A 25,802-nucleotide genomic window follows, 5' to 3' on the forward strand; every position below is an offset into this window, starting at 1 on the left:
GGTAGGTTTTGGCTCCTTGAAGAAAGAATTTGATGATTAAATAGGGGAATAAGGAGACACAGTCTAGGATGATGGAGCTGAAAATGTTGACTTTGACTATTTCAATCGAGTGGCATTAACCAATAACCAGTAGGTGCACCAGAACGAGTAACCTTATCCCCCCCATAGATATTTCAACCAATGACAATCACAAACTGCTTGTGGATGATTACGATGTTGACCGGCACTGACAGAAAAAAAAGTAGCAATGAACAACATGTTACCCCTTATATGTCATGAAAGTATCAAATGTATGTATTGCAATAAGTTGGAAAAGGTAATTAAGTCCATCCTTAAAGATCGATGACATATCATACTGTTGAAGAAATTCGATCGTTCGATTAATTTTTAGGCAAAGTATCGTGACGATGAGAAAATGTTTTCCAATCTTAACTATAGAGGATACGTGCACAATGATAGACCGATGAATCCCTCAAATAAATAGATATTCCAATAGGTGTACACACATGGTTATCAAAAGTGAAACATGCTTATATGTTGAGAGGCCGGTCACACTTCTACATAATATGGATTCTTTCATTTTCTAACTTATCTTACTCGAGCTTGAGCAACAATCAATCGCATTTCAAGAAACAACAAGAAAATATCAAAATCGCACCTTGGGTGTAGTATGGTTGAATGTTGTTGCCAAATTACTCGGTAAAACCGCGCAAATATCTCTCTTGTCGTGCTAAAAAAGGGATCATGAATCGGATTCGGTGGCAAAACTGCGGCACAACCAGCATGCGGTGCATATTCAAACCAAAGTGAGGTCCGCGCCGAGGTGAAGATTCAACCGAGAGCCGCCGCGACTGTCGGGTTTGGCATATGGCCGTTATTCTAGAACGACAAAGCATCTGAGTTGTTTTTGACTTTGCTTTTTGGTCCACTTTTGAGGCACGGGCAATTACTGAGATTGAATTCCAGAAAGAGAAGTTTCCTTTCTTTTTTTATTCGATTTTTTTTTTTTTTTTGGGGTTTTTCTTGGTATTGGATTTTGATTCAAGTGGATGGTGAGGACCAGAAACGCACCAACTATGTTGAGGACCAGAAATGACTGCCATCCACTAACTTTTTATAAAATTTCAATTATCTAGAAAAGAATGGTCGTCGCCACAGTGCAAATTGCTCCATATCTCGTAAATTATCCTAAAAAAATAAGTTGTTTTTTCACCTCGAGCGGATATTTGATCATATGATCTCATGGGGATATGGAATGCTACAATCCCATTCAATACCAAAAGAACATATATAATGCTATTTATTTTAGGGCGGCGCTATTTCCACTCTCATTTTGGCTAAGACATTTCTCTTTTCAATCAATAGATCGAAATACTCTTCTCTCTCTTCAAGTTATTATTATTTTTTTTATCAACCTAACCAACATAACTGTCTTTTTTTCTATTTTCTCTTTTAAATATATCAAATTCACAACATAAATGTCAAATTGCACCCAATAAAATACCATTCTATAATGCATCATGTTATCACTTTTTCTAGAGAAGTTCGTTATTCTTAAGTTATGATCTCATGCTTTTAATTAGATAAGCTATATAAACTGTTAAAAATTTCTAGTTATAACAGCTTATGAACACACAACTAACTGTCTATTTTTTATGAAATAGTTTCAGGAAAATTTTATTACAAAGTTGAAATTTAAAATCCAATATATTTATCACTTATTTGTGCTTTTTTTTTTTCACATTTTATTATGAACTATAAGTTAGGGTTGAAAATTTGTTTACATTTTCTGCACTTTCAAACTCATGTAAGTTGATTCACTTGCTATGAGATTGAATTTACAATCAATGTTAATTCCTTTCTTTATATCAAGATTTTTTTTTTGGTCGAAACTTTATATCAAGAGTTGAACAGCATGAAATTTCATGTTTTTTCCTTTATGTGTTTATCCTTTGTTTATACATATCTAAATACAAATATGTTCGACATTTTATTATGTTTTTAAGAAATTAATCTTTTCCATTTTGTGATCAATTTTATTTTTCCGTTTTTATCAAGATCAACTAAAAATAAAAGTAGATTTGTGAATTATCCTTATACAAAAAGAAACTTTTAATTGAAGAAAGAGAAGGGTATTTTACTGAGTTAAATCGCAAAAATGAGTGTCTTAATCAAAATGGAAGTGAAAATAATGCTGCCCTTCTTTTAAGGGTATGTTTATTTCGCGAAACGTGAATAATTTAAAAAAAAGATTACTTATATCGCTTAAAATAATTAATAAAAAAAATTGATTTCATGATCGATAATAATTTATATCTAAGTTTTTCGTGGACGATGAAAATATTTTTTATTCATTCGATTTTTGTAAGCGATACAAATAATTATTTTCAAAAAATACTTTTTGAATTGTTCATTTTTAATGTAATAAATGGATTTTAATTTGTCGTTGCAATAGTGATCGGCCATGTAAGAAATTAATTTAACGTAAGCATATTCTTGAGCTGATTCCAAGAGTGTCACATCCTGGATTCTAGATCCTACTGAATGCTCAACGGAGGAATAAATCAAAAACCTTTGGGGGTCCCCTTGACAATTATGAGCTCGGATCTGATCAAAAGTCCACCCTTCTAGAGATGGGAGGTTGACTTGATAGCCAAACGGCGGTGTCGACCTTAATTAGGCTGCAGTTTTCTCGCTCGTACATGTTGCCGCTACATAGCTATCATAATGAAAACAAAAGTCCAAAGTCAAATGTAGTCCTTCCGTGATTTCGCGTAAATCATAGGATAGCTCAATATAAGACCATTCTTTCTAGTAGTATTTTTCTCGAAAGGTGCTGTTTTTTTTTTTTTTTTTTGGATTGTGCCTCGAGATAATCATATCATGTCATCGTATCGTAGACTAATACAAAATGCCATATATTGTTGTATGGCATTGACCGTCAAAACGAGCACATTTCTAATCGTAGTGTTTTGGATCTGACACCAAACATCAATTTACAACAAGCAAGTATGTTTTTAATAGACTATCATACTAGAGAATAATGTACTCTAACTTCAAATAACTAAGCCTTGCAATCCCAAGAGGTGGCTGGTCAAGTGGTGACAATATTGATTTTCTTGGCTACGCAACGCGTGGCTATTTGTAGATGCTTAGATTTACATGTTACTAATAATTATCCGACGCATGCATGAGTAGATTTTCTCAAGGCTAAGATTCCCCCATCCCATGCTTCTCTCTTTTGTCTCTCATTTCTCTGGGCACATCTTATCTTGACTATGAAAAGTGGAGAGATAAATCACATCTAAAAGCAGCCATTTCTAGGAAATACGGGACCCCTAACCAAAAGATTCATTCTTTATGAATCAAGTATCAGATATATTGCCTCTTTATGTGAAGAAGAGATTGCTTTTTAAAAAAAAAAAAAACTAAATCAATTCCAAACCTATTATAAGGGGGCCTAATATCCTAAAATATTATCCAACTTTAACTCTTGTCTCAATTCTATATATATGTCTTGTAAGAACCTTTCAACTTTAGGTGCAATCACAATTCTACTTGAAATTTTTTTTGTCCCATAAAAATCCCAAACTTTAGGTCCAATCCCAATTCTATTTTAATTTTTTTCATCACATAAAAAACCCTCAACTTTAGGTAAACTTACTTTTGTCTCATAAAAAATTCTCAGCTATATGTCTAGCTTTAGTTTTACTATCATTTTTTTTTTGTCTCATAAAAGGTTACAACTTTAACTTGATTCATAAATCTGCCTCCATTAACCCTTTGTCACAATCGCCATTAGTAATTTGCGCTCGATCTTCGATTTCTCGTGCTTGAGAATGTTCCGTCTCTTGCAATCGAAGAGCTCGTGGTTGAGATGCTCGAATAACTCGTGCTTGGGGTTTTCCATTTCTCTGTTATCATCGAGAAATTTTCAACGGAGGGTTAATGGGGGTAGATTTGTGACTCAAGTTAAAGTTTGTGACTTTTTTATGAAACTGTAAAAATTTTAGGTAAAATTTTGACTCAATGGTAAAATTGGAACAAGAACCATAGTTTGGAGCTTTTCATAGGACCAAAATAAGTTTATGGTAGAATTGGGATAACACCTAATGTTGAGGATTTTTCATAAGACAAAAAAAGTTTAGAATAGAATTGAGACTGAATCTAAAATTGCAAGTTTTTTTTTTTTTTGGTGCCATGCCATTATATGGATATCAATTTAGTCTCAAACTTCTCAATTTGGCCAATTTAGTCTCAAACATTTGTGCACAATTGCAATGTAATCCTTTTGAAAAAATTGCCCTTGGACATCGTCATTGTGGTGATCCACAACAAGTCCATATTAGCTTGCCATGAAGGACGTCTCACGATGATTGGATGACACATCGATGATTTTCAGTTACAACAGGGTAGAAATGTTACGTTAAATTTTCCATAAAGGTTCATATTTATGTTGGTGAAATTGAAAAATTTAAGATTGATTCGGTAATTATCCCACTTTTTCACGTGAATGTCAAATGTTCTCGGCGGTTTGTGCCCTCTCTTTGCACCGTTGCCAGCATCAACAAGCCTTTGCCATGGGCTTCGCCGCTTCCGAGTCAGCTCACCCTATATCTCCCTATTAGAGGTGTTAATGGTTTCGGTTCGATTCAATTTTCTTGAAAAATCGAACTGAATTGAATCATTAGTGTGTGAGCTTAAACCAAACAAAATCTCTATTCTGAATTAAATATGAACCAAATCAAAATATCCAGTTTGGTTTTTGCCTTTTTTTTAAAATTTTTAATTGTCATTTTCTTTCTTTCTTTTTTTCCTTTTTGGTCCAAAGCTTGCAGAGCTGCCGGCCACCGGTTGAGGGCTAGTGACCCCCGCCGGTGCAGCTGGAGGGGACACCGGGGAAGAAACTAAGGGCCAAGAAGAAGCTCTCGAAGGATGAAGCCGGCGACTGGAAGAAGAAGCAAGCGAAGAGGAGCGTCAAGACGCACAAGAGCTACATCATCAAGGTGTTGAAGCTGGTCCACCCGAACATCAGCATCTCGAGCAAGGCCACGGGCATCATGAACACTAATGACATCTTCTAGAAGCTGACCCAAGAGTAGGCGGGGCTCGCACGCTACAACAAGAAACCCACCATCACCTCCTAGGAGACCTAGGCAGCTTTTCAGCTCTTGCTCTTTGGCGAGCTCACCATGCGGGCAACCACACTCAACCCATTGCGGATAAGCGCCTCGACAGCTATCGCCAGTTACCTTTTTTGAAGGGAAAGAATGCACCTCCACCTTCTTGTTGGTGGGAATTGGGATCTCATGATCTTGTTTCTGTCTTTCTTCTTGGGCTTCGTGGTTGCTGAGAGAGACAATTGAAGAAATTTGGGGGCATTTCATATTTTGCTATATTGGGTTTTGCAAATAATCGAAATGCGAAAAATCAATCCCTTGGATTGTCCCACTAGGCGTTTTTATTTCTTGGTTTTTTTCAAGTTTATTTTTTAAAATTTTTTTAGCCTATTTTTAAAATTTTAATATTGCGTGAAATTTTTTATTAATTTTCGGCTTTTTTTTATTGCTGATTGTGATCATCGGGTAAGCTACGTAGATGCCACTTAAGATTTCCGGCGAAGTTCACCGAAGTTGGCATTGAAATAACCGTTTTTTAGAAAAAAAAAATTGACACTCCAGCAAAATTAGCGCCGTACGCAGATATCAGCACTCCATATGTCATTTTGCCCTTCTTCTCCACATAAGATTTAAAGAATTGCTGATGCAAGTAACCTATTTGTTTTGACCTTTTCAAAGTAAATATACGATTTATATGTAATGCATTTCAAAATACATATATTATTGGATGTCAATATTTGGATACAACCATCAGCCACCCAAATTCTCTTTACTTAGGGTATTGGATGGTCACCAACGTGAAGGATATTTTCACAATAATAATAAGTTCTGCACCAACCATTTCAAAAACTACATACATGACGTTGGCAAAGTGGCAATGGTTAGGTGACACGAGTGAAATACCAAAAAAGTCCTAAGTTTATTGCATTTGTGCTAATTTAGTCGTAATTTTTTTTCCCAATTGATTTCCAAATCTTTTGCATTTATGTCAATTCTATCAATCTGGGTAGTTTTGGCCGGAAATCACTAACACAGTATTAAGGACACCGACGGGGTAAATTTTAATAATATTTTAACATTTTTGGAACATTTTTATCTATTTTTTAGTTTTATTTCCTTTTTTTCTTTTTTTCCTCTTTTTTTTCTTCCCTAACTTCTTTCTCCAGTTGGTCACGAGATGTGAATGACCGGAGCCGAGGCCCTCCCGGCCACTAGCGAGGCTCGACCTTGCCGTCTTTGGGTTAGGTCCCGCCTCGCTAGAGGCGGGCGAGGCAAGCTTCTCCAGAGGTCAAGAGGTCGACCTCACCAGCCCTCGCATTTGGTAGTTTGCATCTGGCAATTGACTAGACGAAAAATAAAAGACAAAAAAAAGAGAGAAAAAGATAAGATAAAATAAAAAATAAACTAAAAAATATTCGAAAAATAATATTTAAAATCACCATGTCAGCCCCGGCAAAGCCACATCAGCGATATCTAGCCACAATTGGTCCTATGGACTAAATTGGCACTAATATTAAAGATTTATGACTTAGTTAGCAAAAAAAAGGTTCACGTAAATTTCCACACTCGCCTTCACTTTATTTAACATGTCATATGCTAGGAACACCCTAGCTAGGGAACAATCAAACAACTCTTATGTCCTTGAGCTAGGGCTCTTAAACATTGACAAAAGGGTAAATCTCGTATCTAAAGTTGCAGCTCCCGCCAACCACTCGCCCACCTTCCTTCCCGTCGCAACAGCTCGGAAGCTCGCCAATCGCGCCCTCCAGACACTCCTTGCACTCAGTCGATGACAGATCCCTCGTACACTGCACCAATCCGTACAGATTCATCTTACCCTCCAGTCCCACCTTTCCGGTTGCATACAGCTTCGGCACCGTGTAGGCCTCCTTGACCAGCTCGGTCAGCAGCCCACTTACTTTGCTGTTGAACGCCTCAGGGTGGCTCACGTTGTTCAGGTTCCACATGTAGAACTTGTTGGCATTGTCGATCTGGCCGAAGAAGTCGGTATTGAGGTACTTGAACATACACTCGTCATACCAGATTATTGCCCCCTTGTTGCGAGGGCAGCGGCGGCGGATCTCAGCACCAGCGTCCGCCACGCAGGCCTTGCAGTCTGAGGGCGATGCATCACCTCGGCACAGCGAGAGGCCGTAGACCTGGTCTTGGTACTGGCCAATGGAGCCAAGGCCAAAGCCCAACAAAGGCGTCTTGGCATAGAGGAAGCTGGTGAGCTTGTTGAGGTTCGATTCGTAGGGGCTGCTCGCGGTGAAGTTCTCGGGGGTGGAGCAGAAGTGGAAGAGAGGGTCAGCGCTGAGGGCGGCCTGGAGGAGGAGGGCGGAACAAAGCGAGAGCAAGACAAAGCGGGCCGAAGACATATTGTTACTTGAGATTAGATGAATATGTTCTGAGAGATGAAGTTGTGTCACCTTTGTGTTGTGTCTGTGAAGAGAATGTCATGTGCATGCATTTATAAAGGCAACGAGAGGAGATCATTGAAGTTGTCAATTTGCCATGGTTTTGACCGAAGGGAATGGAGTTTCAAAGGGTACGACTTTTTCTTTGGCAGCTTCGCACGTTCGTATTTCCGTGTGTAGAAATCTTCAATCATGGGCGGCTGGGGTCCAGATTAAGCGGATTAGTTCGCGGAGCACTGGGCCAAAAATGTGCGCAACCACAACCTGAGAAACAAGGTATTAATATTCAACCGAAGATAATTCGCGAAATTGTCTGTGCAATTGGAAATTTAAGTTGACGTAGGATGCTTCAACATGCATTAAAAGGGTTAAATTATGCAGAAAGTGTAAGAATTTTCTTTATCGTGGACTTTATTAATTAATATTTTATAATTAACTAATTGATCTAATTAAATAAAGAGATAAGATTTCTTGAAGAGAAGATTTCTTAATTAGTCCAATATGGAACTGGATAGTGGGGGCAAAATTAAACCTTATACGTAATGAGAGGGCAAATTTTAAACTTTATAAATAAAGCTTAAATCCTCCGCTTAACCCTAATGCACAAATAACGTCACATAAAGAGGCATCTCAAGAAGCAATGCATCAGGACAGTTTCATTAAAGCTAGTAATTAATGAGGTTATAAAGGATAAACGCTTGAGCATCGAATTATCATTATTCCGTATAAAAAACTATTATACTAATGTCTCGGGTTTGGAATCCGATCTGATTTGAAGGTATCGGCTTGGTAAACCGAATTTGTTAGGAAATAAATCCAAGAATTCTCTTTGGATTGGAATTCATTTTTATATATATTTGTGTGTGTGTGTGGGATTTTGTTTTCTGTTGAAAAAAAAAAGGTTGATCAAGATATGGATTCTGCAATGACATACGGTGGACGTCCAGCTCCAAAAGCCGAGAAGAATACTATGTGGGTCCCGGTCAACATGGTTTTGTTGAGTAGTTTAAAAGGGCACGCAAAAGGCTTGGGGTTTCTCTGAGAAACATCGGACAAACCCAGAGCCGCACGACGAGCAGAGAGAAGAACGTGAACGCCGTTCTTAGTTCAGACGCGTGCAGAGCAAATAACAAGATTATCAGTTTCTCTGTGAGAGTTTTTATTTCTATGCGAAATTTCTGTGAGAGATCCGGAGATATAACTTGTGGGTTTGCTTTGGACTTAATTTATGTGTGAAAAACGCTCGAGTGCATGAGCGATTATAACTCCGATTTTCCGATTATAGTGGATTATTATTGTTGGCTCTTTTCGTGGACGTAGGTACCAACATTTGGACCGAATCAAGTAATCTCTGGTGTCCTTTATCATTCATCGTAATTTCTCTAGTAATTTTGTATTGACTTATTTACAAGATGCATTAGCGTTTTCTCATTATTATCTCAATAAGAACAATGAATCTTGTGTATCTAATTATGGTGATCTTAGGGCGCTACTTAAGGTTATAATAGCAGCTTACATGTGATATCAAAGCCGCCATGATTTAAGTCATGAATTCATGTTTTGGGTATTGTCGCGACCTAAAAATTAATTTAGGTTAATGGATTATTAGGTTAATTAGATGAATTAACTAATCTAATACTGACTCTCCCAAGCCCTACCAATTCGCAACTTAGGTTTAATTTTTAATTTAGGAGCCGCCACTAATCTTTTTTGGTAGGTAGATTAGATACCTAAATAAAGTACGGGAGAATACTTTATTTTCTGCCAACTAGAGATTTAGGGTTCGGGGACTTGATTATGTTAATTTTTAATTAACACCCTTTCGGTACCAAATTTCATGAAAATGTCTTTTCTTGATTGATGATTTGTGATTTTGATTTCCATTTTTTTTATTTTCGGATTTTCCATTTTTTTATCTTTTGGATTTTCCATTTTTTTATTTTTTTGAATTTTTGAATTGAAACAGATGAATTTGAACAAAATTAAACAAAAATGCCCATAATATACCTTTAAATCTGATTTTTTGATAAATCTTCTCATTCCCAAAGATCTGAGCTAGAGCAAGATTTTATTCGCTACATTCTCGGGGATTCGAGCTAGTATGCGGATAGTGGTATAAGATATCAACGTCCCTTCTCGCCAAAGGGCAGAATGCGAAATCTTATACTAAATTGCCGTCCCACCCCATAAGATCATGGTTAAGGCTTGCAATTTAATATTCCGAAGGGTCGGGCACAAGAGAGCATATATTATAGGCAATTTTGTTTAAAAATGTTCAAATATTTATTAAATTTTCAAAAATCCTTAGGGGATTTCGGAATTTTCAAGGAGATAAGCTCTTATCCACAAAGGATTGATATCTTTTTATTCAAAAAAAGTTATCTCTCGAGATCTGAAATCTTTTAGATAATTCCTCAAATTTTAAAGATATATTCAGAATTCCCAACCGAGATATAGATCTTATCCGATATGCTTAGGATTCGGAAATTTTAAATAGAGCAACAAAAGATGTCAAATATTCTAGAGATAGGCATAATATCCACAAGATTTGCTCAAGATTCCAATTTTCCAATTTAAGCAAAAAATCCTTACAGATAATGTCAAGTAATCCGGACAAATTCAAACAAGATAACTTTGATATCCAAGAGTAGAATTTTACCTTATCTTGCGAATTGCAATCTCCTAATTCGAATTTTGCTCGAAAAAACCTGCACACCAAGCTTGGGAATGGACTGATCGGCTAGGGAATGCCACACACCTAAAGGACTTTGGCAAAGACAATTTTGTATTGTCGATAAAGCTTAATTTGCAGCGGCAATTTAAAGCATAGATCTACCTAAAAGAAACAACAAATTGCAGGGAAATTGTGCAAAAAACGGCAGAACAAGCAACCCCGAACAGCCCGTAAAAAATCGGCTCAAACTAGTGTTGATGGCTTGGCAACGAACAACCCATCTGAGCGTGGTCATGAATGGAGTCAGATTTTCCATTTTTTTATGCACGCACTCCTGCTATATGGTGACCGAACGTGGTCTTGCATTGAACATATACTTCTCCAATGGATTCATGCGTGAACTTGGAGTTAGCTGCCTGTGAGGGTGATCAACGACACGATCTGGCACATTGGACTGTTCTGGCATCACTTTTATTGTCTTCGGTCCTGCACTCCACTTGGCAAAAAATATGACAAAATTAAACTCCGTTAGAATCCTTCCAAACCTGATCAAAAGGTGGTGAGTGAAGCGAGGAAGGACAGATTTTTCCGATCTTAATTCTTAAAACATCAAGGACCAAGATTCTTGAAGGAAACTCCACGGTTGTAAACACTGCAGCGGCTGCATCGTCAACAGGTTGGGAGGTGGTGAACGGCCATGCGGCTCTCCGTTTGAAGGTCTATTTGTCGAAATTTGCTCGAATATCGTCGAACGTAGATCAAATAGCCCTTTACGTGTGCTGCCCCATAGTGGAGATATGTGTTCTCCCTCCTCAATCGTCAACCTCCTACATGCTGAAGACTCCTCTTGGCCTCTTCTCCGATTGTTCCACCTCCAAGGAGAGCAAGAGTTTTTTTTTTCTTTCTCCCAGTGAGCACCTTTTTCCTCTCTCACGACTTTCTCTCCATACTGTGATCATGTATGTGAATAAAGGAACCTCCAATGGCCGTATATTACAATTGAATTGGCCTCTCTTGAACCCTAAGTTTAACGTGGTATTTATAGACTAGGGTCACCTAATACTAGTTGAAGAAGAATTCCTTAATGACGATCGGATTAAAAATTTTGATCTTCAAGAGTCTGATCTCATTAAAACTCCTCAATAATTTCCGCCACTAGAGGAATTGTCATGGGCTAGCTCAATTTCTCACTTTTGCAGGCTTAACTGTACAATCCTGGGCTCAAATTGGGCTTTAATTAATTAAATGAATAATTAATTAAGAGCCTTTAACATTTAAATGAGCATAAATGGGCTGAATTAAATCTAAAAATAGGTTCAAGCCCTCTTGTAAAATTCGGCACACCTCCTCGTGGTTGACTGGAAAATTCCAACCGAGTCCGGTCCAGTCGCATGGCAAATTAAGTTCTATTGCTTTGCCTATGGCCCGAATGAAAATGCATGACTAACAGAAAATAAATATCCTATGCATGAGAAATTATTATTTTTTTGTGAGAACTATGACTAATCCTCATTTTATGCGATAATAATGAATGAATTTCTGAAAATCAAAATTTAGGTGTCAACAGCAATTTTTCGAAATTCTATTTTGGGTAAAAGTGAAATTTGATCACATATATGGAATGTACTCGACGAGACGAGCAAGACCATGTAAAGATCGCCGCCCGATTTCGCCGCATGCACCGCTGGTCGTCGGGCGCGTAGCGGCAATGCGCTAGATCCGGCCCCGCATGTGCGCGACACATCCAGAGATGACATCATCCGACATACTACATTTCAAAATACATATATTATTGGATATGTCAATATTTGGATACAACCATTAACCACCGAAATTCTCTTTACTTAGGGTATTGGATGGTCACCAACATGAGGGATATTTTCACAATAATAATAAGCTCTGCGCCAACCGTTCCAAAAATTACATACATAACGTTGGCAAAATGGCAATGGAAGGTAACATGAGTGAATTACCAAATAGTCATAAACTTATTACATTTGTGCTAATTCAGTCGTTATTTTTTTTTTTTCTAATTGAGTCCTAAACCTTTTTCATTTTTGTTAATTCTATCCATCCAGCTAATTTTGGCCTAAAATCGTTGACATGGCATTATCGGCATTGACATGGTAAATTTTAATAATATTTCAACATTTTTTTAATTTTTTTTTATCTATTTTTTTAGTTTTCTTACCTTTTTTATTTTTCTTTTCTTTTTTTCTACCCTTACTTCTTCCTCCAGTCATCCATCGGATGCGAACAACCTGAACCGAGGCCTTGCCGGCCACCGGATAGGCTCGACCTCGCTGTCGTTGGGTGAGGTGGTGCCTCACTAGGGGCAGGGTGAGGTGAGCTTCTCCTAAGGCCGGCGAGGTCCTCGCCTTTGGCAGTTTGCATCCGACAACCGGCTCGAGGAAAGAGAAAAGACAAAAAGAAAAGAGAAAAAAGAAAAGGATAATATAAAAAAAAGATAAACTAACAAATATTCAAAAAATACTAAAATATTTATAAGAATTACCATGTCAGCGTCGGCAATGTCACATTAGCAATATCCAGCTACAATTGGCTCTTTGGATTGAATTGATACAAATACTAAAGGTTTATGACTTAATTAGCAAAAAAAAAAAAAGGTTTAGGATTGAATTGATGTAATTACAATAGGTTTAGAAATTTTTTGGTAATTTTTCCAATGTGCCATAAAATTTGTAGACAAAAACGTTTAGTTATCAACTTGTGGATGATCGACTTATCATTATATATACACACGAACTGTAATTTCTATGTCATGACAACCACACAATATATAACTTGTGGATAGCCCCAGTTATCCTAAATTAAAACATAATGAGGACATAGGCAAAATCATAGTAGAAGTGTCAATATTTGCATACGACCCTCACTTTAATGCCAATATTTTTTTGGATCACTTAAGTGCCAATTTTTTTGAAAAACGGTTATTTTAGTACCAACTCTAGTGATCTTCGTTGTAAATATGATGTGGCATCTACGTGGCTCATTGGAGCTGCCAAGTCAGCAATTAAAAACATCAAAAGTTAAAAAAATTTAAAAACTGAAAAATAAGCGAAATAAACTAACAAAAAAAAAACTTGTAGCGGCTAGGGCTTTACCAAAAAAAAAAAAAAAAAAACTTGTAACGGCTAGGGCTTGGAAGCCCTCATTGCCACCGCTCCACCATTGCCGGCAATGGCCGGCTTTGTAAACCCATGGCGAGGTTGAGCCTTATAGCGGAGGGGCGCAAGCGGCCTCGCCGTGGGTTTGTGAGGCCAGCCGTGGCCGGGCCTCACCGACCCCGGCAAGGCCTCGGCGAGGGTCGCTGGAGCTCAACGACCCCCGTGGGCCATCCCCCACCACTTGCCGGCCATTGCCGGTGATGCTTGGGCGGCGGTGGCGAGTGCTATGAGCTCTCATGGCTACACTTTTTGCTTCGTTTTATTTTTATTTTTATTTTTAAGGTTATTTTTCTTTTGAATTTTAATTTTTTTAAAAAAAATTAACTATTTTAAGTTGAACACTCACGTGGGTTTATTTTTTAAAAAAATTGACACGTAATATTTAAAAATAAATAAATAATGCCACCGAGAGCCGCGACTGTCGGGTTTGGCATATAGCCATTATTCTAGAACGACAAAGCATCTGATTTGTTTTTGACTTTGCTTTTTGGTCCACTTTTGAGGCACGAGCAATTACTGAGATTGAATTCCAGAAAGAGAAGTTTCCTTTCTTTTCTTGTTCGATTTTTTTTTTTTTTTTTTGGGTTTTTCTTGGTATTGGATTTTGATTCGAGTGGATGGTGAGGACCAGAAACCCACCACCTATGTTGAGGACCAGAAATGACTGCCATCCACTAACTTTTTATAAAATTTCAATTCTCTAGAAAAGAATGGTCGTTGGCACGGTGTAAAATGCTCCATATCTCGTAAATTATCCTTAAAAAATAAGTTGATTTTTCACCTCGAGCTAATATTTGATCATATGATCTCATGGGGATACGGAATGCGTCAATCCCATTCAATATCAAAAGAACATATATAATGCTATTTATTTTAGAATGGCGCTATTTCCACTCTCATTTTAGCGAAGACACTTCTCTTTTCAATCAATAGACCAAAATACTCTTCTCTCTTTTCAAGTTATTATTATTTTTTTATCAACCTAACCAACATAACCATTTTTTTTTTCTATTTTCTCTTTTAAATATATCAAATTCACAAAATAAATGTCAAATTATACCCAATAAAATATCATTCTATAATGTATCATGTTATCACTTTTCCTAGAGAAGTTCGTTATTCTTAATTTATGATCTCATGCTTTTAATTGAAAAAGCTAAATAAAATGTTAGAAATTTCTAGTTATAACGGCTTATGAACACACAACTAACTGTCTTAGTGAAGGACAAAGCTGTGCCTATGGCCCCCATCTGTGACAGCCCTCGAAATAGAAGCATACAGAGGAATTGGACCCTTTCTCCCACCATTTTCGCAGAAAGCTGAGCTTGCATTTACACCTCCATGGACCAAGGCTAGGCTGCATTCTCCAGCTCGTTTGTTGCATTTTCTTCCCACCGACTCATATATCTGTGGGTATACGGTACAGAATGCGCATATCCCTCCTGCTAGGGCTGGTCTTCTCAGAGGTTTGTTCCAAATGAAGCTTATGGGTGCTGTGGATCACCGCCTTTATGCCGTGTCAACTCACAGCCCTTCCTCCACGTACCACTGGTGCTAAATGCCTCGATGCAGCTGGTCCACTTCTGTCTTGCTGCAGCTACAGCAAGTTTTTGGAGTTTGGTTTTGGAGCTACTCATCCTCGGTTCCAGGATCTTGCTAGTTCGGGTGTATTGGGGCGTTTGGTTTTTCCTCGCTTTCAGTATTTCCACGCCTTTTGTTGCTGTTCTTGTCTCTTTATTTGTGTCACCTTTTTGTAATCTTGTATTCCGCTGCCCTCTCCCTTGCGGTCCGCTTGTCGACGGGTATTGCGTCCAATACATTCGCATGTATCTTGCAACCGGATCACCGTTGAACCATCTCCGGCACCGACGGCGCCATTTATGGTTCATGGTTTTTGTGTGTCCGGTTCTCTTCTTGTACCTAGTCCTTTTGGAAAGTTCAATACATTCTTACCTTACCAAAAAAAAAAAAACACACAACTAACTGTCTATTTTTTATGAAATAGTTTGAGAAAAACTTTATTACAAAGTTGAAATTTAAAATCCAATATAATTATCGCTTATTTGCGCTTTTTTTCATTTTAATATGAATTGCAAGTTAGGGTTGAAAATTTGTTTACACATTATGCACTTTCAATCTCGTGTAAGTTGATCCACTTGCTATGAGGTTGAATTTACAACCAATATTAATTCCTTTCTTCATATCAAGAGTTGAACAACACGAAATTTCATGTTTTTTTTTTCCTTTATGTGTTTATCCTTTATTTATACATATCTAAATACAAATATGTTTGACATTTTATCATGCTTTTAACAAATTAATCTTTTCCATTTTGTGATCAATTTTATTTTTTCATTTTTATCAAGATTGCCTAAAAATAAAGGTAGATTTGTGGATTATCCTCATACAAAAAGAAACTTTTAATTGAAGAAAGAGGAGGAGGGTATTTTACTGAGTTAAATCGCAAAGAGGAGTGTATTAATCAAAATGGGAGTGAAAATAGCGTTGCCCTTATTTTAAGGGTCTGTTTATTTTGCGAAAGTTGAATAATTTAAAAAGAATGATCACTTATATTGCTTGAAATAATTAATCAAGAAAAATTGATTTCATGATCGATAATAATTTATGTCTAAATTTTTCGTGGACGATGAAAATATTTTTTATGCATTCGATTTTTGTAAGCGATCCAAATAATTATTGTCAAAAAATGCTTTTTGAATTGTTCATTTTTAATGTAATAAATAGATTTTAATTTGTCATTGCGATAGTGATCGGCCGTGTAAGAAATTAATTTAACGTAAGAATATTCTTGAGCTGATTCCAAGAGTGTCACATCCTGGATACTAGATCCTACTGAATGCTCAACGGAGGAAGAATCAAAAACCTTTGGGGGTCCCGTTGACAATTATGAGCTCGGATCTGATCAAAAGTCAACCCTTCTAGAGATGCGAGGTTGACTTGATAGCCAAACGGCGGTGTCAACCTTAATTAGGCTGCAGTTTTCTCGCTCGTACATGTTGCCGCTACATAGCTATCATAATGAAAACAAAAGTCCAAAGTCAAAATGCCATATATTGTTGTATGGCATTGACCGTCAAAATGAGCACATTTCTAATCGTAGTGTTTTGGATCTGACACCAAACATCAGTTCACAACAAGCAAGTACGTTTTTAATAGACTATCATACTAGAGAATAATGTACTCTAACTTCAAATAACTAAGCCTTGCAATCCCAAGAGGTGGCTGGTCAAGTGGTGACAATATTGATTTTCTTGGCTACGCGACGCGTGGCTATTTGTAGATGTTTAGATTTACATGTTACTAATAATTATCCAACGCACGGTGATTTAAGCGGGGGGTCGTGGCGGTGGGATGCTGCGCTAGCCCCCCCGAGGAATAGTCGTGCTCCACCGCTGGTTTGAGCCATAGCTCGCCGGCTGCGCAAACACCTCGGTTATAAAAAAATAAAAATAAAAATAATTATCCGACGCATGCATGAGTGGATTTTCTCAAGGCTAAGAGTCCCCCATCCCATGCTTCTCTCTCTTGTCTCTAATTTCTCTGGGCACATCTTATCTTGACTATGAAAAGCAGAGAGATAGATCACGCCTAAAAGCAGCCATTTCTATGAAATACGGGACCCCTAACCAAAATATTCATTCTTTATGAATCAAGTACTAGGTACATTGCCTCTTTAAGTGAAGAAGAGATTTTTTTTTTCAAAACAAAAAAAATATTATACCAAATCAATCCCAAACCTATTATATGGAGGCCTAATACCCTAAAAAAAATCCAACTTTAACTCTTGTCTCAATTATATATATATATCTTGTAAGAACCTTTCAACTTTAGGCGCAGTCACAATTCTACTTGAAATTTTTTTTTGTCACATAAAAATCCCAAACTTTAGGTCCAATCCCAATTTTATCTTAATATTTTTCATCTCATAAAAAACCCTTAACTTTAAGTAAACTTAGTTTTGTCTCATAAAAAATTCCTAGCTTTATGTCTAGTTTTAGTTTTAGTATAATTTTTTTTTATCTCATAAAAGATTACAACTTTAGCTTGATTCATATATCTGCCTCCATTAACCCTCTGTCACAATCGCCATTAGTAATTTGCGCTCGATCTTCGATTTCTTGTGCTTGAGAATGTTCCGTCTCTTGCAATCGAAGAGCTCATGCTCGAGACGCTCGAATAACTCGTGCTTGGGGTTTTCCATTTCTCCGTTATCATCGAGAAATTTTGGACAGAGGGTTAACGGGGGCAGATTTGTGACTCAAGTTAAAGTTTGTGGCTTTTTTATGAAACTGTAAAAATTTTATGGTAAAATTGTGACTCAATGGTAAAATTGGAACAAGAACTATAGTTTGGAGCTTTTCATAGGACAAAAATAAATTTATGGTAGAATTGGGATAACACCTAATGTTGAGGACTTTTCATAAGACAAAAAAAAGTTTATGGTAGAATTGAGACTGAATCTAAAATTACAAGTTTTTTTTTTTGTTGGTGCCATGCCATTATATGGATATCAATTTAGTCCCAAACTTATCAATTTGGCCAATTTAATCTTAAACATTTGTGCGCAATTGCAATATGATCCTTTTGAAAAATTGCGCTTGGACATCGTCAATGTGGTGATCCACAACAAGTCCATATTAGCTTGCCATGAAGGACCTCTCACGATGATTGGATGACACATTGATGATTTTCAGTAACAACGGGGTGGAAATGTTACGTTAGAATTTTCCATAAAGGTTCATGTTTATGTTGGTAAAATTGAAAAATTTAAGATTGATTCGGTAATTATCCCACTTTTTCATGTGAATGTCAAATGTTCTCGGCAGTTTGTGCCCTCTCTTTGCACCGCTGCCAGCATCAACAAGCCTTTGGTGTGGGCTTCGCCGCTTCCGAGTCAGCCCACCCTATATCTCCCTATTAGAGGTGTTAATGGTTTTAGTTCGGTTCGATTTTCTTGAAAAATCGAACCGAATTGAATCATTAGTGTGTGAGCTTAAACAAAACAAAATCTCTATTCTGAACTAAATATGACCCAAATCAAAATATCTAGTTCGGTTTTTCCCTTTTTTTAAAAAAATTTTTAATTGTCATTTTCTTTCTTTCTTTTTTTTCCTTTTTGGTCCAAAGGTTGTAGAGCTACCAGCCACTGGTTGAGGGCTGGTGAACCCCGCCGGTGTAGCTGGAGGGACACTCAAGAAGAAGCTATGGGCCAAGAAGAAGCTCCCTAAGGAGGAAGCCAGCGACGGGAAGAAGAAGCAGGCGAAGAGGAGCGTCAAGACGCACAAGATCTACATCTTCAAGGTGCTGAAGCTGTTCCACCCGAACATCAGCATCTCGAGCAAGGCCACGGGCATCATGAACAGCTTCCCTGATGACATTTTCTAGAAGCTGACCCAGGACTCGGCGGGGCTCGCACGCTACAACAAGAAACCGACCATCACCTCCTAGGAGACCTAGGCAACTTTTCAGCTCTTGCTCTCTGGCGAGCTCACCTAGCACGCAATGTCGGAGGGCAACAAGGCGGTGACCAAGTTTCCTAGCTCTTACGGCTCTTTTGATCTGGATGTTTCTTGATGTGGCGCTCGATTTCTGTGTAAAATACTCAGCGGGATTGAAGAATCGGGAAGCCCCAGGGGAATTAGCGTTTTGTCACTTTATGGGAGATGAAAATGCCGCGAGGGAAAAGGAAGAGAGAGAATAAAGTAGTAAAGTGAAATGAAGCGAGCACAGAGAAGTAACGCACACTGACAGTGAGGAGAGAGTGCGCGCGAGAAGGAAAAGAAAAGATAAACTAAAACTCGTAATCCGAATCGAACCGAATGGAACCACTAAACTATCTAAATTCTTGTATTATTTGACCGAATTGAAGCTGAAAATACATGAAATTTCGGTTCGATTTAGTTCAAGTTTAATTTCAATTCTAATTTTCAATTCAATTCTGACACCCCTACTTTCTATCACTTTGTCATTAATTTCGAAGCTCTCGTCGCCGCCCCCCCCCCCCCGGGGGGGAGCCTTGGTTCCGGGGGGCGCCTTGGTTCGGGTTCATGATGGAGATGGGCAATGAATTCGACGCCATCAAGCCTTCGGGAACGTGTGGACGTGGCAGCCATTGAATGGAGCTCACGGCTCGGATCCAGGAGAGAGAAACTACGAGTAGGGAGAGAGAGTTGTGAATTTCTATTTTTCCTTCACTTCTTTTTATTTTGTGGGATTATATTTCTAATATTGCATATGGGCGACATTAGAGCATGCGCCCACCAATATCCTGATTGAAGGAAAATATAAACCTTAATAAAACATGTTGGTGACCATAGAGAAGAGATCAAGGCTACTATAATGTACTTATTCTCTGGTAAAAGAATATTTAGAGTGCTAATACTTTTGTACGGCGCTTATATTGGTACAAATATTTTTTTTTTTGAATCACTTAAGTTTTAAATCGGAAAATAACCGATCACTTTAGTGCTAACGGCCAGAGATTCCGGCCAACTAATTAAATTTCATTTTTTTAATTTTTTTGCATTGGGTAATAATTTATTTTTTAATATCAGGCCACGTGGAGTTCACGCGGAGTCCATGTGAACTTTTAAACTTAAAAATAAGTTAAATTTTTTAAACGAATTAAAATCAAACAAAAAATGACGTAAAAAAAAAAATTGCAGCGCCCGCTACCCTAACATCGCTGGCAATGGCCAGTGAGGGTGGGGTTGGCGGAGGAGGTCGCCGGGGGCGATCCCTGCCAAGGCTTGGCCAGGGTCGGCAAGGCTTGGCCGTGGCTGGCCGAGGCCTCGCAGACACACGGCGAGGCTGACCTCACAGATCTGGAAGAATCAATCCCTTGGATTGTGCCTTGCGTTCTTGTTCGCCTTCATACGCACAAACTCGACAAGAACGAGAAATTCTTCTGCGTTTCTTGCTCGTCCTTATCCTCCTCCGTCTTCGTCCCGTTCTTCTTGGTTTGACGTGGGAAGAGATTTCGACGAGGGGCGAGGGAGATGGATTTGGATGCGTGGATTTCGAAGGTGAAAGGAGATGATCTCTTCTTGAACGAGGTCCAGATGCTCTGCGAATACGTAAGCCTTCTCCCTCTCTCTCTCTATCTTGGTTAAGTGGTTTCTTGAACTTAGGGTTTTTGCGCCCGACGCATCGCAGGACTCGACTGGGCGTGTCTAGGGCTCCGGTCGAGTTGGAATGACTCTTTCCAGTTGAGTAAGGATTGAGAAGTTTTCTGGGATGCTCCTTTTCTCGCCTTGATATATGGAAGCATTTCTGAAGGATACTAAATCCTTGAATCTAAACAGTAAACATGCGGAAACATGCCTTGATCCACCTGTATCACTGACCGGGAAATGAATACATCACAAGGACATACTTTAATTGGCACAAATTAAATGTCGCCTTTATAGTCTTGAGAGTTCCTTTCGCTTCAAATACTATTCAACGTTAGAGACAGACAGAAGCAGAGGAGAAAGAGAGAGAAGTTACATCAACCAAAAGACGTGAAGAACGTTAAAAAAAGGTAACTGTTGATAACTGTCAAGGCGGTTATCTGCAGTGCATTGGGTGTGGTTGCCCACATGGGCGGCACACCGTAAGACCCACACTCCAACAATCACGAAGGGAAAGAATGCACCTCCGCCTTCTTGTTGGTGGGAATTGGGATCTCGTGATCTTGTTTCTGTCTCTGTTGCTAGGCTTCGTGGTTGCTGAGAGAGACAGTTGAAGAAATTTGGGGCCATTTCACATTTTGTTATATTGAGTTTTGCAAGTAATCGAAACGTGAAAAATCAATCCCTTGGATTGTCCCACTAGGCGTTTTTATTTCTTGGTTTTTTTCAAGTTTATTTTTTTTTAATTTTTTAGCTTATTTTTAAATTTTTAAAATTACGTGAAATTTTTTATTAATTTTCAGCTTTTTTTTTTATTGCTGATTGTGATCATCGGGTGAACCATGTAGATGCCATGTAAGATTTCCGGCAAAATTCACCGAAGTTGGTACTGAAATAAACGTTTTTTAGAAAAAAAAAAAATTGAAACTTTACCAAAATTAGCGCCGTACACAAATATTAGCACTCTAGATGTCATTTTGCCCTTATTCTCCACATAAGATTTAAAGAATTGCTGATGCAAGTAACCTATTTGTTTTGACCTTTTCAAAGTAAATATATGATTTATATGCAATACATTTCAAAATACATATATTATTGGATACAACCATCAGCCACCCAAATTCTCTTTACTTAGGGTATTGGATGGTCACCAACGTGAAGGATATTTCCACAATAATAATAAGTTCTGCACCAACCATTCCAAAAACTACATACATGACGTTGGCAAAGTGGCAATGGTTAGGTGACACGACCGAAATACCAAAAAAGTTCTAAGTTTATTGTATTTGTGCTAATTCAGTCATAATTTTTTTTTTCTAATTGATTTCCAAATCTTTTACATTTATGTCAATTCTATCAATCTGGGTAGTTTTGGCCGGAAATCACTAACACAGTATTAAGGACGCTGACGGGGTAAATTTTAATAATATTTTAACATTTTTGGAATATTTTTATCTATTTTTTAGTTTTATTTCCTTTTTTCTTTTTTTCCTCTTTTTTTTCTTCCCTTACTTCTTTCTCCAGTCGGTCGCGAGATGTGAATGACCAGAGCCGAGGCCCCCCCGGCCACTAGCGAGGCTCGACCTCGTCGTCTTTGGGTTAGGTTGTGCCTCGATAGAGGCGAGCGAGGCGAACTTCTCGAAAGGTCGAGAGGTCAACCTCACCGGCCCTCGCCTCCGGTAGTTCGCATCCGGCAACCGACTAGAGGAAAAATAAAAGACAAAAAAAAAAAAAGAATAAGATAAGATAAAATAAAAAATAAACTAAAAAATATTTGAAAAATAATATTAAAAATTAACATGTCAGCCCTGGGAAAGCCACATCAGCGATATCCAGCCACAATTGGTCCTATGGACTAAATTGGCACTAATATTAAAGATTTATGACTCAGTTGGCAAAAAAAAGGTTCACATAAATTCCCACACTCGCCTTCACTTTATTTAACATGTCATATGCTAGGAACACCCTAGCTAGGGAACAATCAAACAACTCTTATGTCCTTGAGCTAGGGCTCTTAAACATTGACAAAAGGGTAAATCTCATATCTAAAGTTGCAGCTCCCGCCAACCACTCGCCCACCTTCCTTCCCGTCGCAACAGCTTGGAAGCTCGCCAATCGCGCCCTCCAGACACTCCTTGCACTCAGTCGATGACAGATCCCTCGTACACTGCACCAATCCGTACAGATTCATCTTACCCTCCAGTCCCACCTTTCCGGTTGCAAACAGCTTCGGCACCGTGTAGGCCTCCTCGACCAGCCCGGTCAGCAGCCCCCTTACTTTGCTGTTGAACGCCTCAGGGTGGCTCACGTTGTTCAGGTTCCACATGTAGAACTTGTTGGCATTGTCGATCTGGCTGAAGAAGTCGGTATTGAGGTACTTGAACATGCACTCGTCGTACCAGATTATCGCCCCCTTGTTGCGAGGGCAGCGGCGGCGGATCTCGGCACCAGCGTCCGCCACGCAGGCCTTGCAGTCTGAGGGTGATGCGTCACCTCGGCACAGCGAGAGGCCGTAGACCTGGTCTTGGTACTGGCCAATGGAGCCAAGGCCAAAGCCCAACAAAGGCGTCTTGGCATAGAGAAAGCTGGTGAGCTTGTTGAGGTTCGATTCGTAGGGGCTGCTCGCGGTGAAGTTCTCGGGGGTGGAGCAGAAGTGGAAGAGAGGGTCAGCGCTGAGGGCGGCCTGGAGGAGGAGGGCGGAACAAAGCGAGAGCAAGACAAAGCGGGCCGAAGACATATTGTTACTTGAGATTAGATGAATATGTTCTGAGAGATGAAGTTGTGTCACCTTTGTGTTGTGTCTGTGAAGAGAATGTCATGTGCATGCATTTATAAAGGCAACGAGAGGAGATCATTGAAGTTGTCAATTTGCCATGGTTTTGACCGAAGGGAATGGAGTTTCAAAGGGTACGACTTTTTCTTTGGCAGCTTCGCACGTTCGTATTTCCGTGTGTAGAAATCTTCAACCATGGGCGGCTGGGGTCCAGATTAAGTGGATTAGCTCGCGGAGCACTTGGCCAAAAATGTGCGCAACGACAACCTGAGAAACGAAGTATTAATAATCAATCGAAGATAATTCGCGAAATTGTCCGTGCACTTGGAAATTTAAGTTGACGTCGGATGCTTCAACATGCATTAAAAGGGTTAAATTATGCAGAAAGTGTAAGAATTTTCTTTATCGTGGACTTTATTAATTAATATTTTATAATTAACTAATTGATCTAATTAAATAAAGAGATAAGATTTCTTAATTAGTCCAATATGGAACTGGATAGTGGGGGCAAAATTAAACCTTATCTGTAATGTGAGGGCAAGTTTTAAACTTTATAAATAAAGGTTAAATCCTCCGCTTAACCCTAATGCACAAATAACCTCACATAAAGAGGCGTCTCAAGAAGGATAAACGCTTGAGCATCGAATTATCGTTATTCCATATCAAGAACTATTATACTAATGTCTCGGGTTTGAGTATTTACGGAATCCAATCTTATTTGAAGGTATCGGCTTGGTAAACCGAATTTGTTAGGAAATAAATCCAAGAATTCTCTTTGGATTGGAATTCCTTTTTTTTTTTTTCTAAGTCACACACACACACAAATATATATATATATATATATATTTTGTGTGTGTGTGTGTGTGTGTGGGATTTTGTTTTCTGTTGAAAAAAAAAAAAGGTTGATCAAGATATGGATTCTGCAATGACATACGGTGGACGTCCAGCTCCAAAAGCCAAGAAGGATATTATGTGGGTCCCGGTCAACATGGTTTTGTTGAGTAGTTTAAAAGGGCACGCAAAAGGCTTGGGGTTTCTCTGAGAAACATCGGACAAACCCGGAGCCGCACGACGAGCAGAGAAAGAAGAACGTGAACGCCGTTCTTAGTTCAGACGTGTGCAGAGCAAATAACAAGATTATCAGTTTCTCTTTGAGAGTTTTTATTTCTAAGCGAAATTTCTGTGAGAGATCCGGAGATATTACTTGTGGGTTTGCTTTGGACTTAATTTATGTGTGAAAAACGCTCGAGTGCATGAGCGATTATAACTCCGATTTTTCAATTATAGTGGATTATTATTGTTGGCTCTTTTCGTGGAAGTAGATACCAACATTCGGACCGAATCACGTAATCTCCGGTGTCCTTTATCATTTATCGTAATTTCTCTAGTAATTTTGTATAGACTTGTTTACAAGATTCATTAACGTTTTCTCATTATTATCTCAATAAGAACAATGAATCTTGTGTATCTAATTATGGTGATCTTAGGGCGCTACTTAAGGTTATAATAGTAGCTTACATGTGATAACAAAGCCGCCATGATTTAAGTCATGAATTCATGTTTTGGGTATTTTTCGAAATTCTATTTTGGGTAAAAGTGAAATTTGATCACATAGATGGAATGTACTCGACGAGACGAGCAAGACCATGTAAAGATCGCCGCCATATTCGGCCGCATGCACCGCTGGTCGTCGGGCGCGTAGAGGCAATGCACTAGACCCGACGCTGCATGTGCGCGGCACATGTAGCGCCGACATCATCCGACATACTACATTTCAAAATACATATATTATTGGATATGTCAATATTTGGATACAACCATTAACCACCGAAATTCTCTTTACTTAGGGTATTGGATGGTCACCAACATGAGGGATATTTTCACAATAATAATAAGCTCTGCGCCAACCGTTCCAAAAATTACATACATAATGTTGGCAAAATGGCAATGGAAGGTAACATGAGTGAATTACCAAAAAGTCCTAAACTTATTACATTTGTGCTAATTCATTCATCTTTTTTTTTTTTTTCTCTAATTTAGTCCTAAACCTTTTTCATTTTTGTTAATTCTATCCATCCAACTAATTTTGGCCTAAAATCGTTGACATGGCATTATCGACATTGACATGGTAAATTTTAATAATATTTCAACATTTTTTAATTTTTTTATCTATTTTTTTAGTTTTCTTACCTTTTTTATTTTTCTTTTTTTTTTCTACCCTTACTTCTTCCTCCAGTCGGTCACCGGATGCGAACAACCGTAACCGAGGCCTTGCTGGCTACTAGATAGGCTCGACCTCGCTGTCGCTGGGTGAGGTGGTGCCTCACTAGGGGCGAGGTGAGGTGAGCTTCTCCAAAGGCCGGCGAGGTCCTCGCCTTTGGCAGTTTGCATCCGACAACCGGCTCGAGGAAAGAGAAAAGACAAAAAGAAAAGAGAAAAAAAGAAAATGATAATGCAAAATAAAGATAAACTAAAAAATATTCAAAAAATACTAAAA

General features: G+C 38.4%; 2 protein-coding genes across 2 annotated transcripts; both read right to left on the reverse strand.

Annotated features, from left to right (window-relative positions):
• Positions 1-6,755: 6,755 nt before the first annotated feature.
• Positions 6,756-7,539, reverse strand: LOC115732081 (cysteine-rich repeat secretory protein 38-like). The gene has a single exon (XM_030662749.2). The coding sequence runs from the start codon at positions 7,496-7,498 to the stop codon at positions 6,776-6,778; it is 723 nt and encodes a 240-aa protein (XP_030518609.2). The 5' UTR covers positions 7,499-7,539; the 3' UTR covers positions 6,756-6,775.
• Positions 7,540-22,546: 15,007 nt separating this feature from the next.
• LOC115752368 (cysteine-rich repeat secretory protein 38-like) lies at positions 22,547-23,310 on the reverse strand. Its single transcript, XM_030690519.2, has one exon. The coding sequence runs from the start codon at positions 23,267-23,269 to the stop codon at positions 22,547-22,549; it is 723 nt and encodes a 240-aa protein (XP_030546379.1). The 5' UTR covers positions 23,270-23,310.
• Between the last annotated feature and the right edge of the window lie 2,492 nt (positions 23,311-25,802).

This window comes from Rhodamnia argentea, chromosome 10, assembly GCF_020921035.1.
Source record: "Rhodamnia argentea isolate NSW1041297 chromosome 10, ASM2092103v1, whole genome shotgun sequence".
Lineage (NCBI taxonomy): Eukaryota > Viridiplantae > Streptophyta > Magnoliopsida > Myrtales > Myrtaceae > Rhodamnia > Rhodamnia argentea.

Excerpts from the sequence above, each read along its gene's own strand:
- LOC115752368 (XM_030690519.2), bottom strand. The coding sequence starts at position 23,269 with ATGTCTTCGGCCCGCTTTGTCTTGCTCTCGCTTTGTTCCGCCCTCCTC.
- LOC115732081 (XM_030662749.2), bottom strand. The coding sequence starts at position 7,498 with ATGTCTTCGGCCCGCTTTGTCTTGCTCTCGCTTTGTTCCGCCCTCCTC.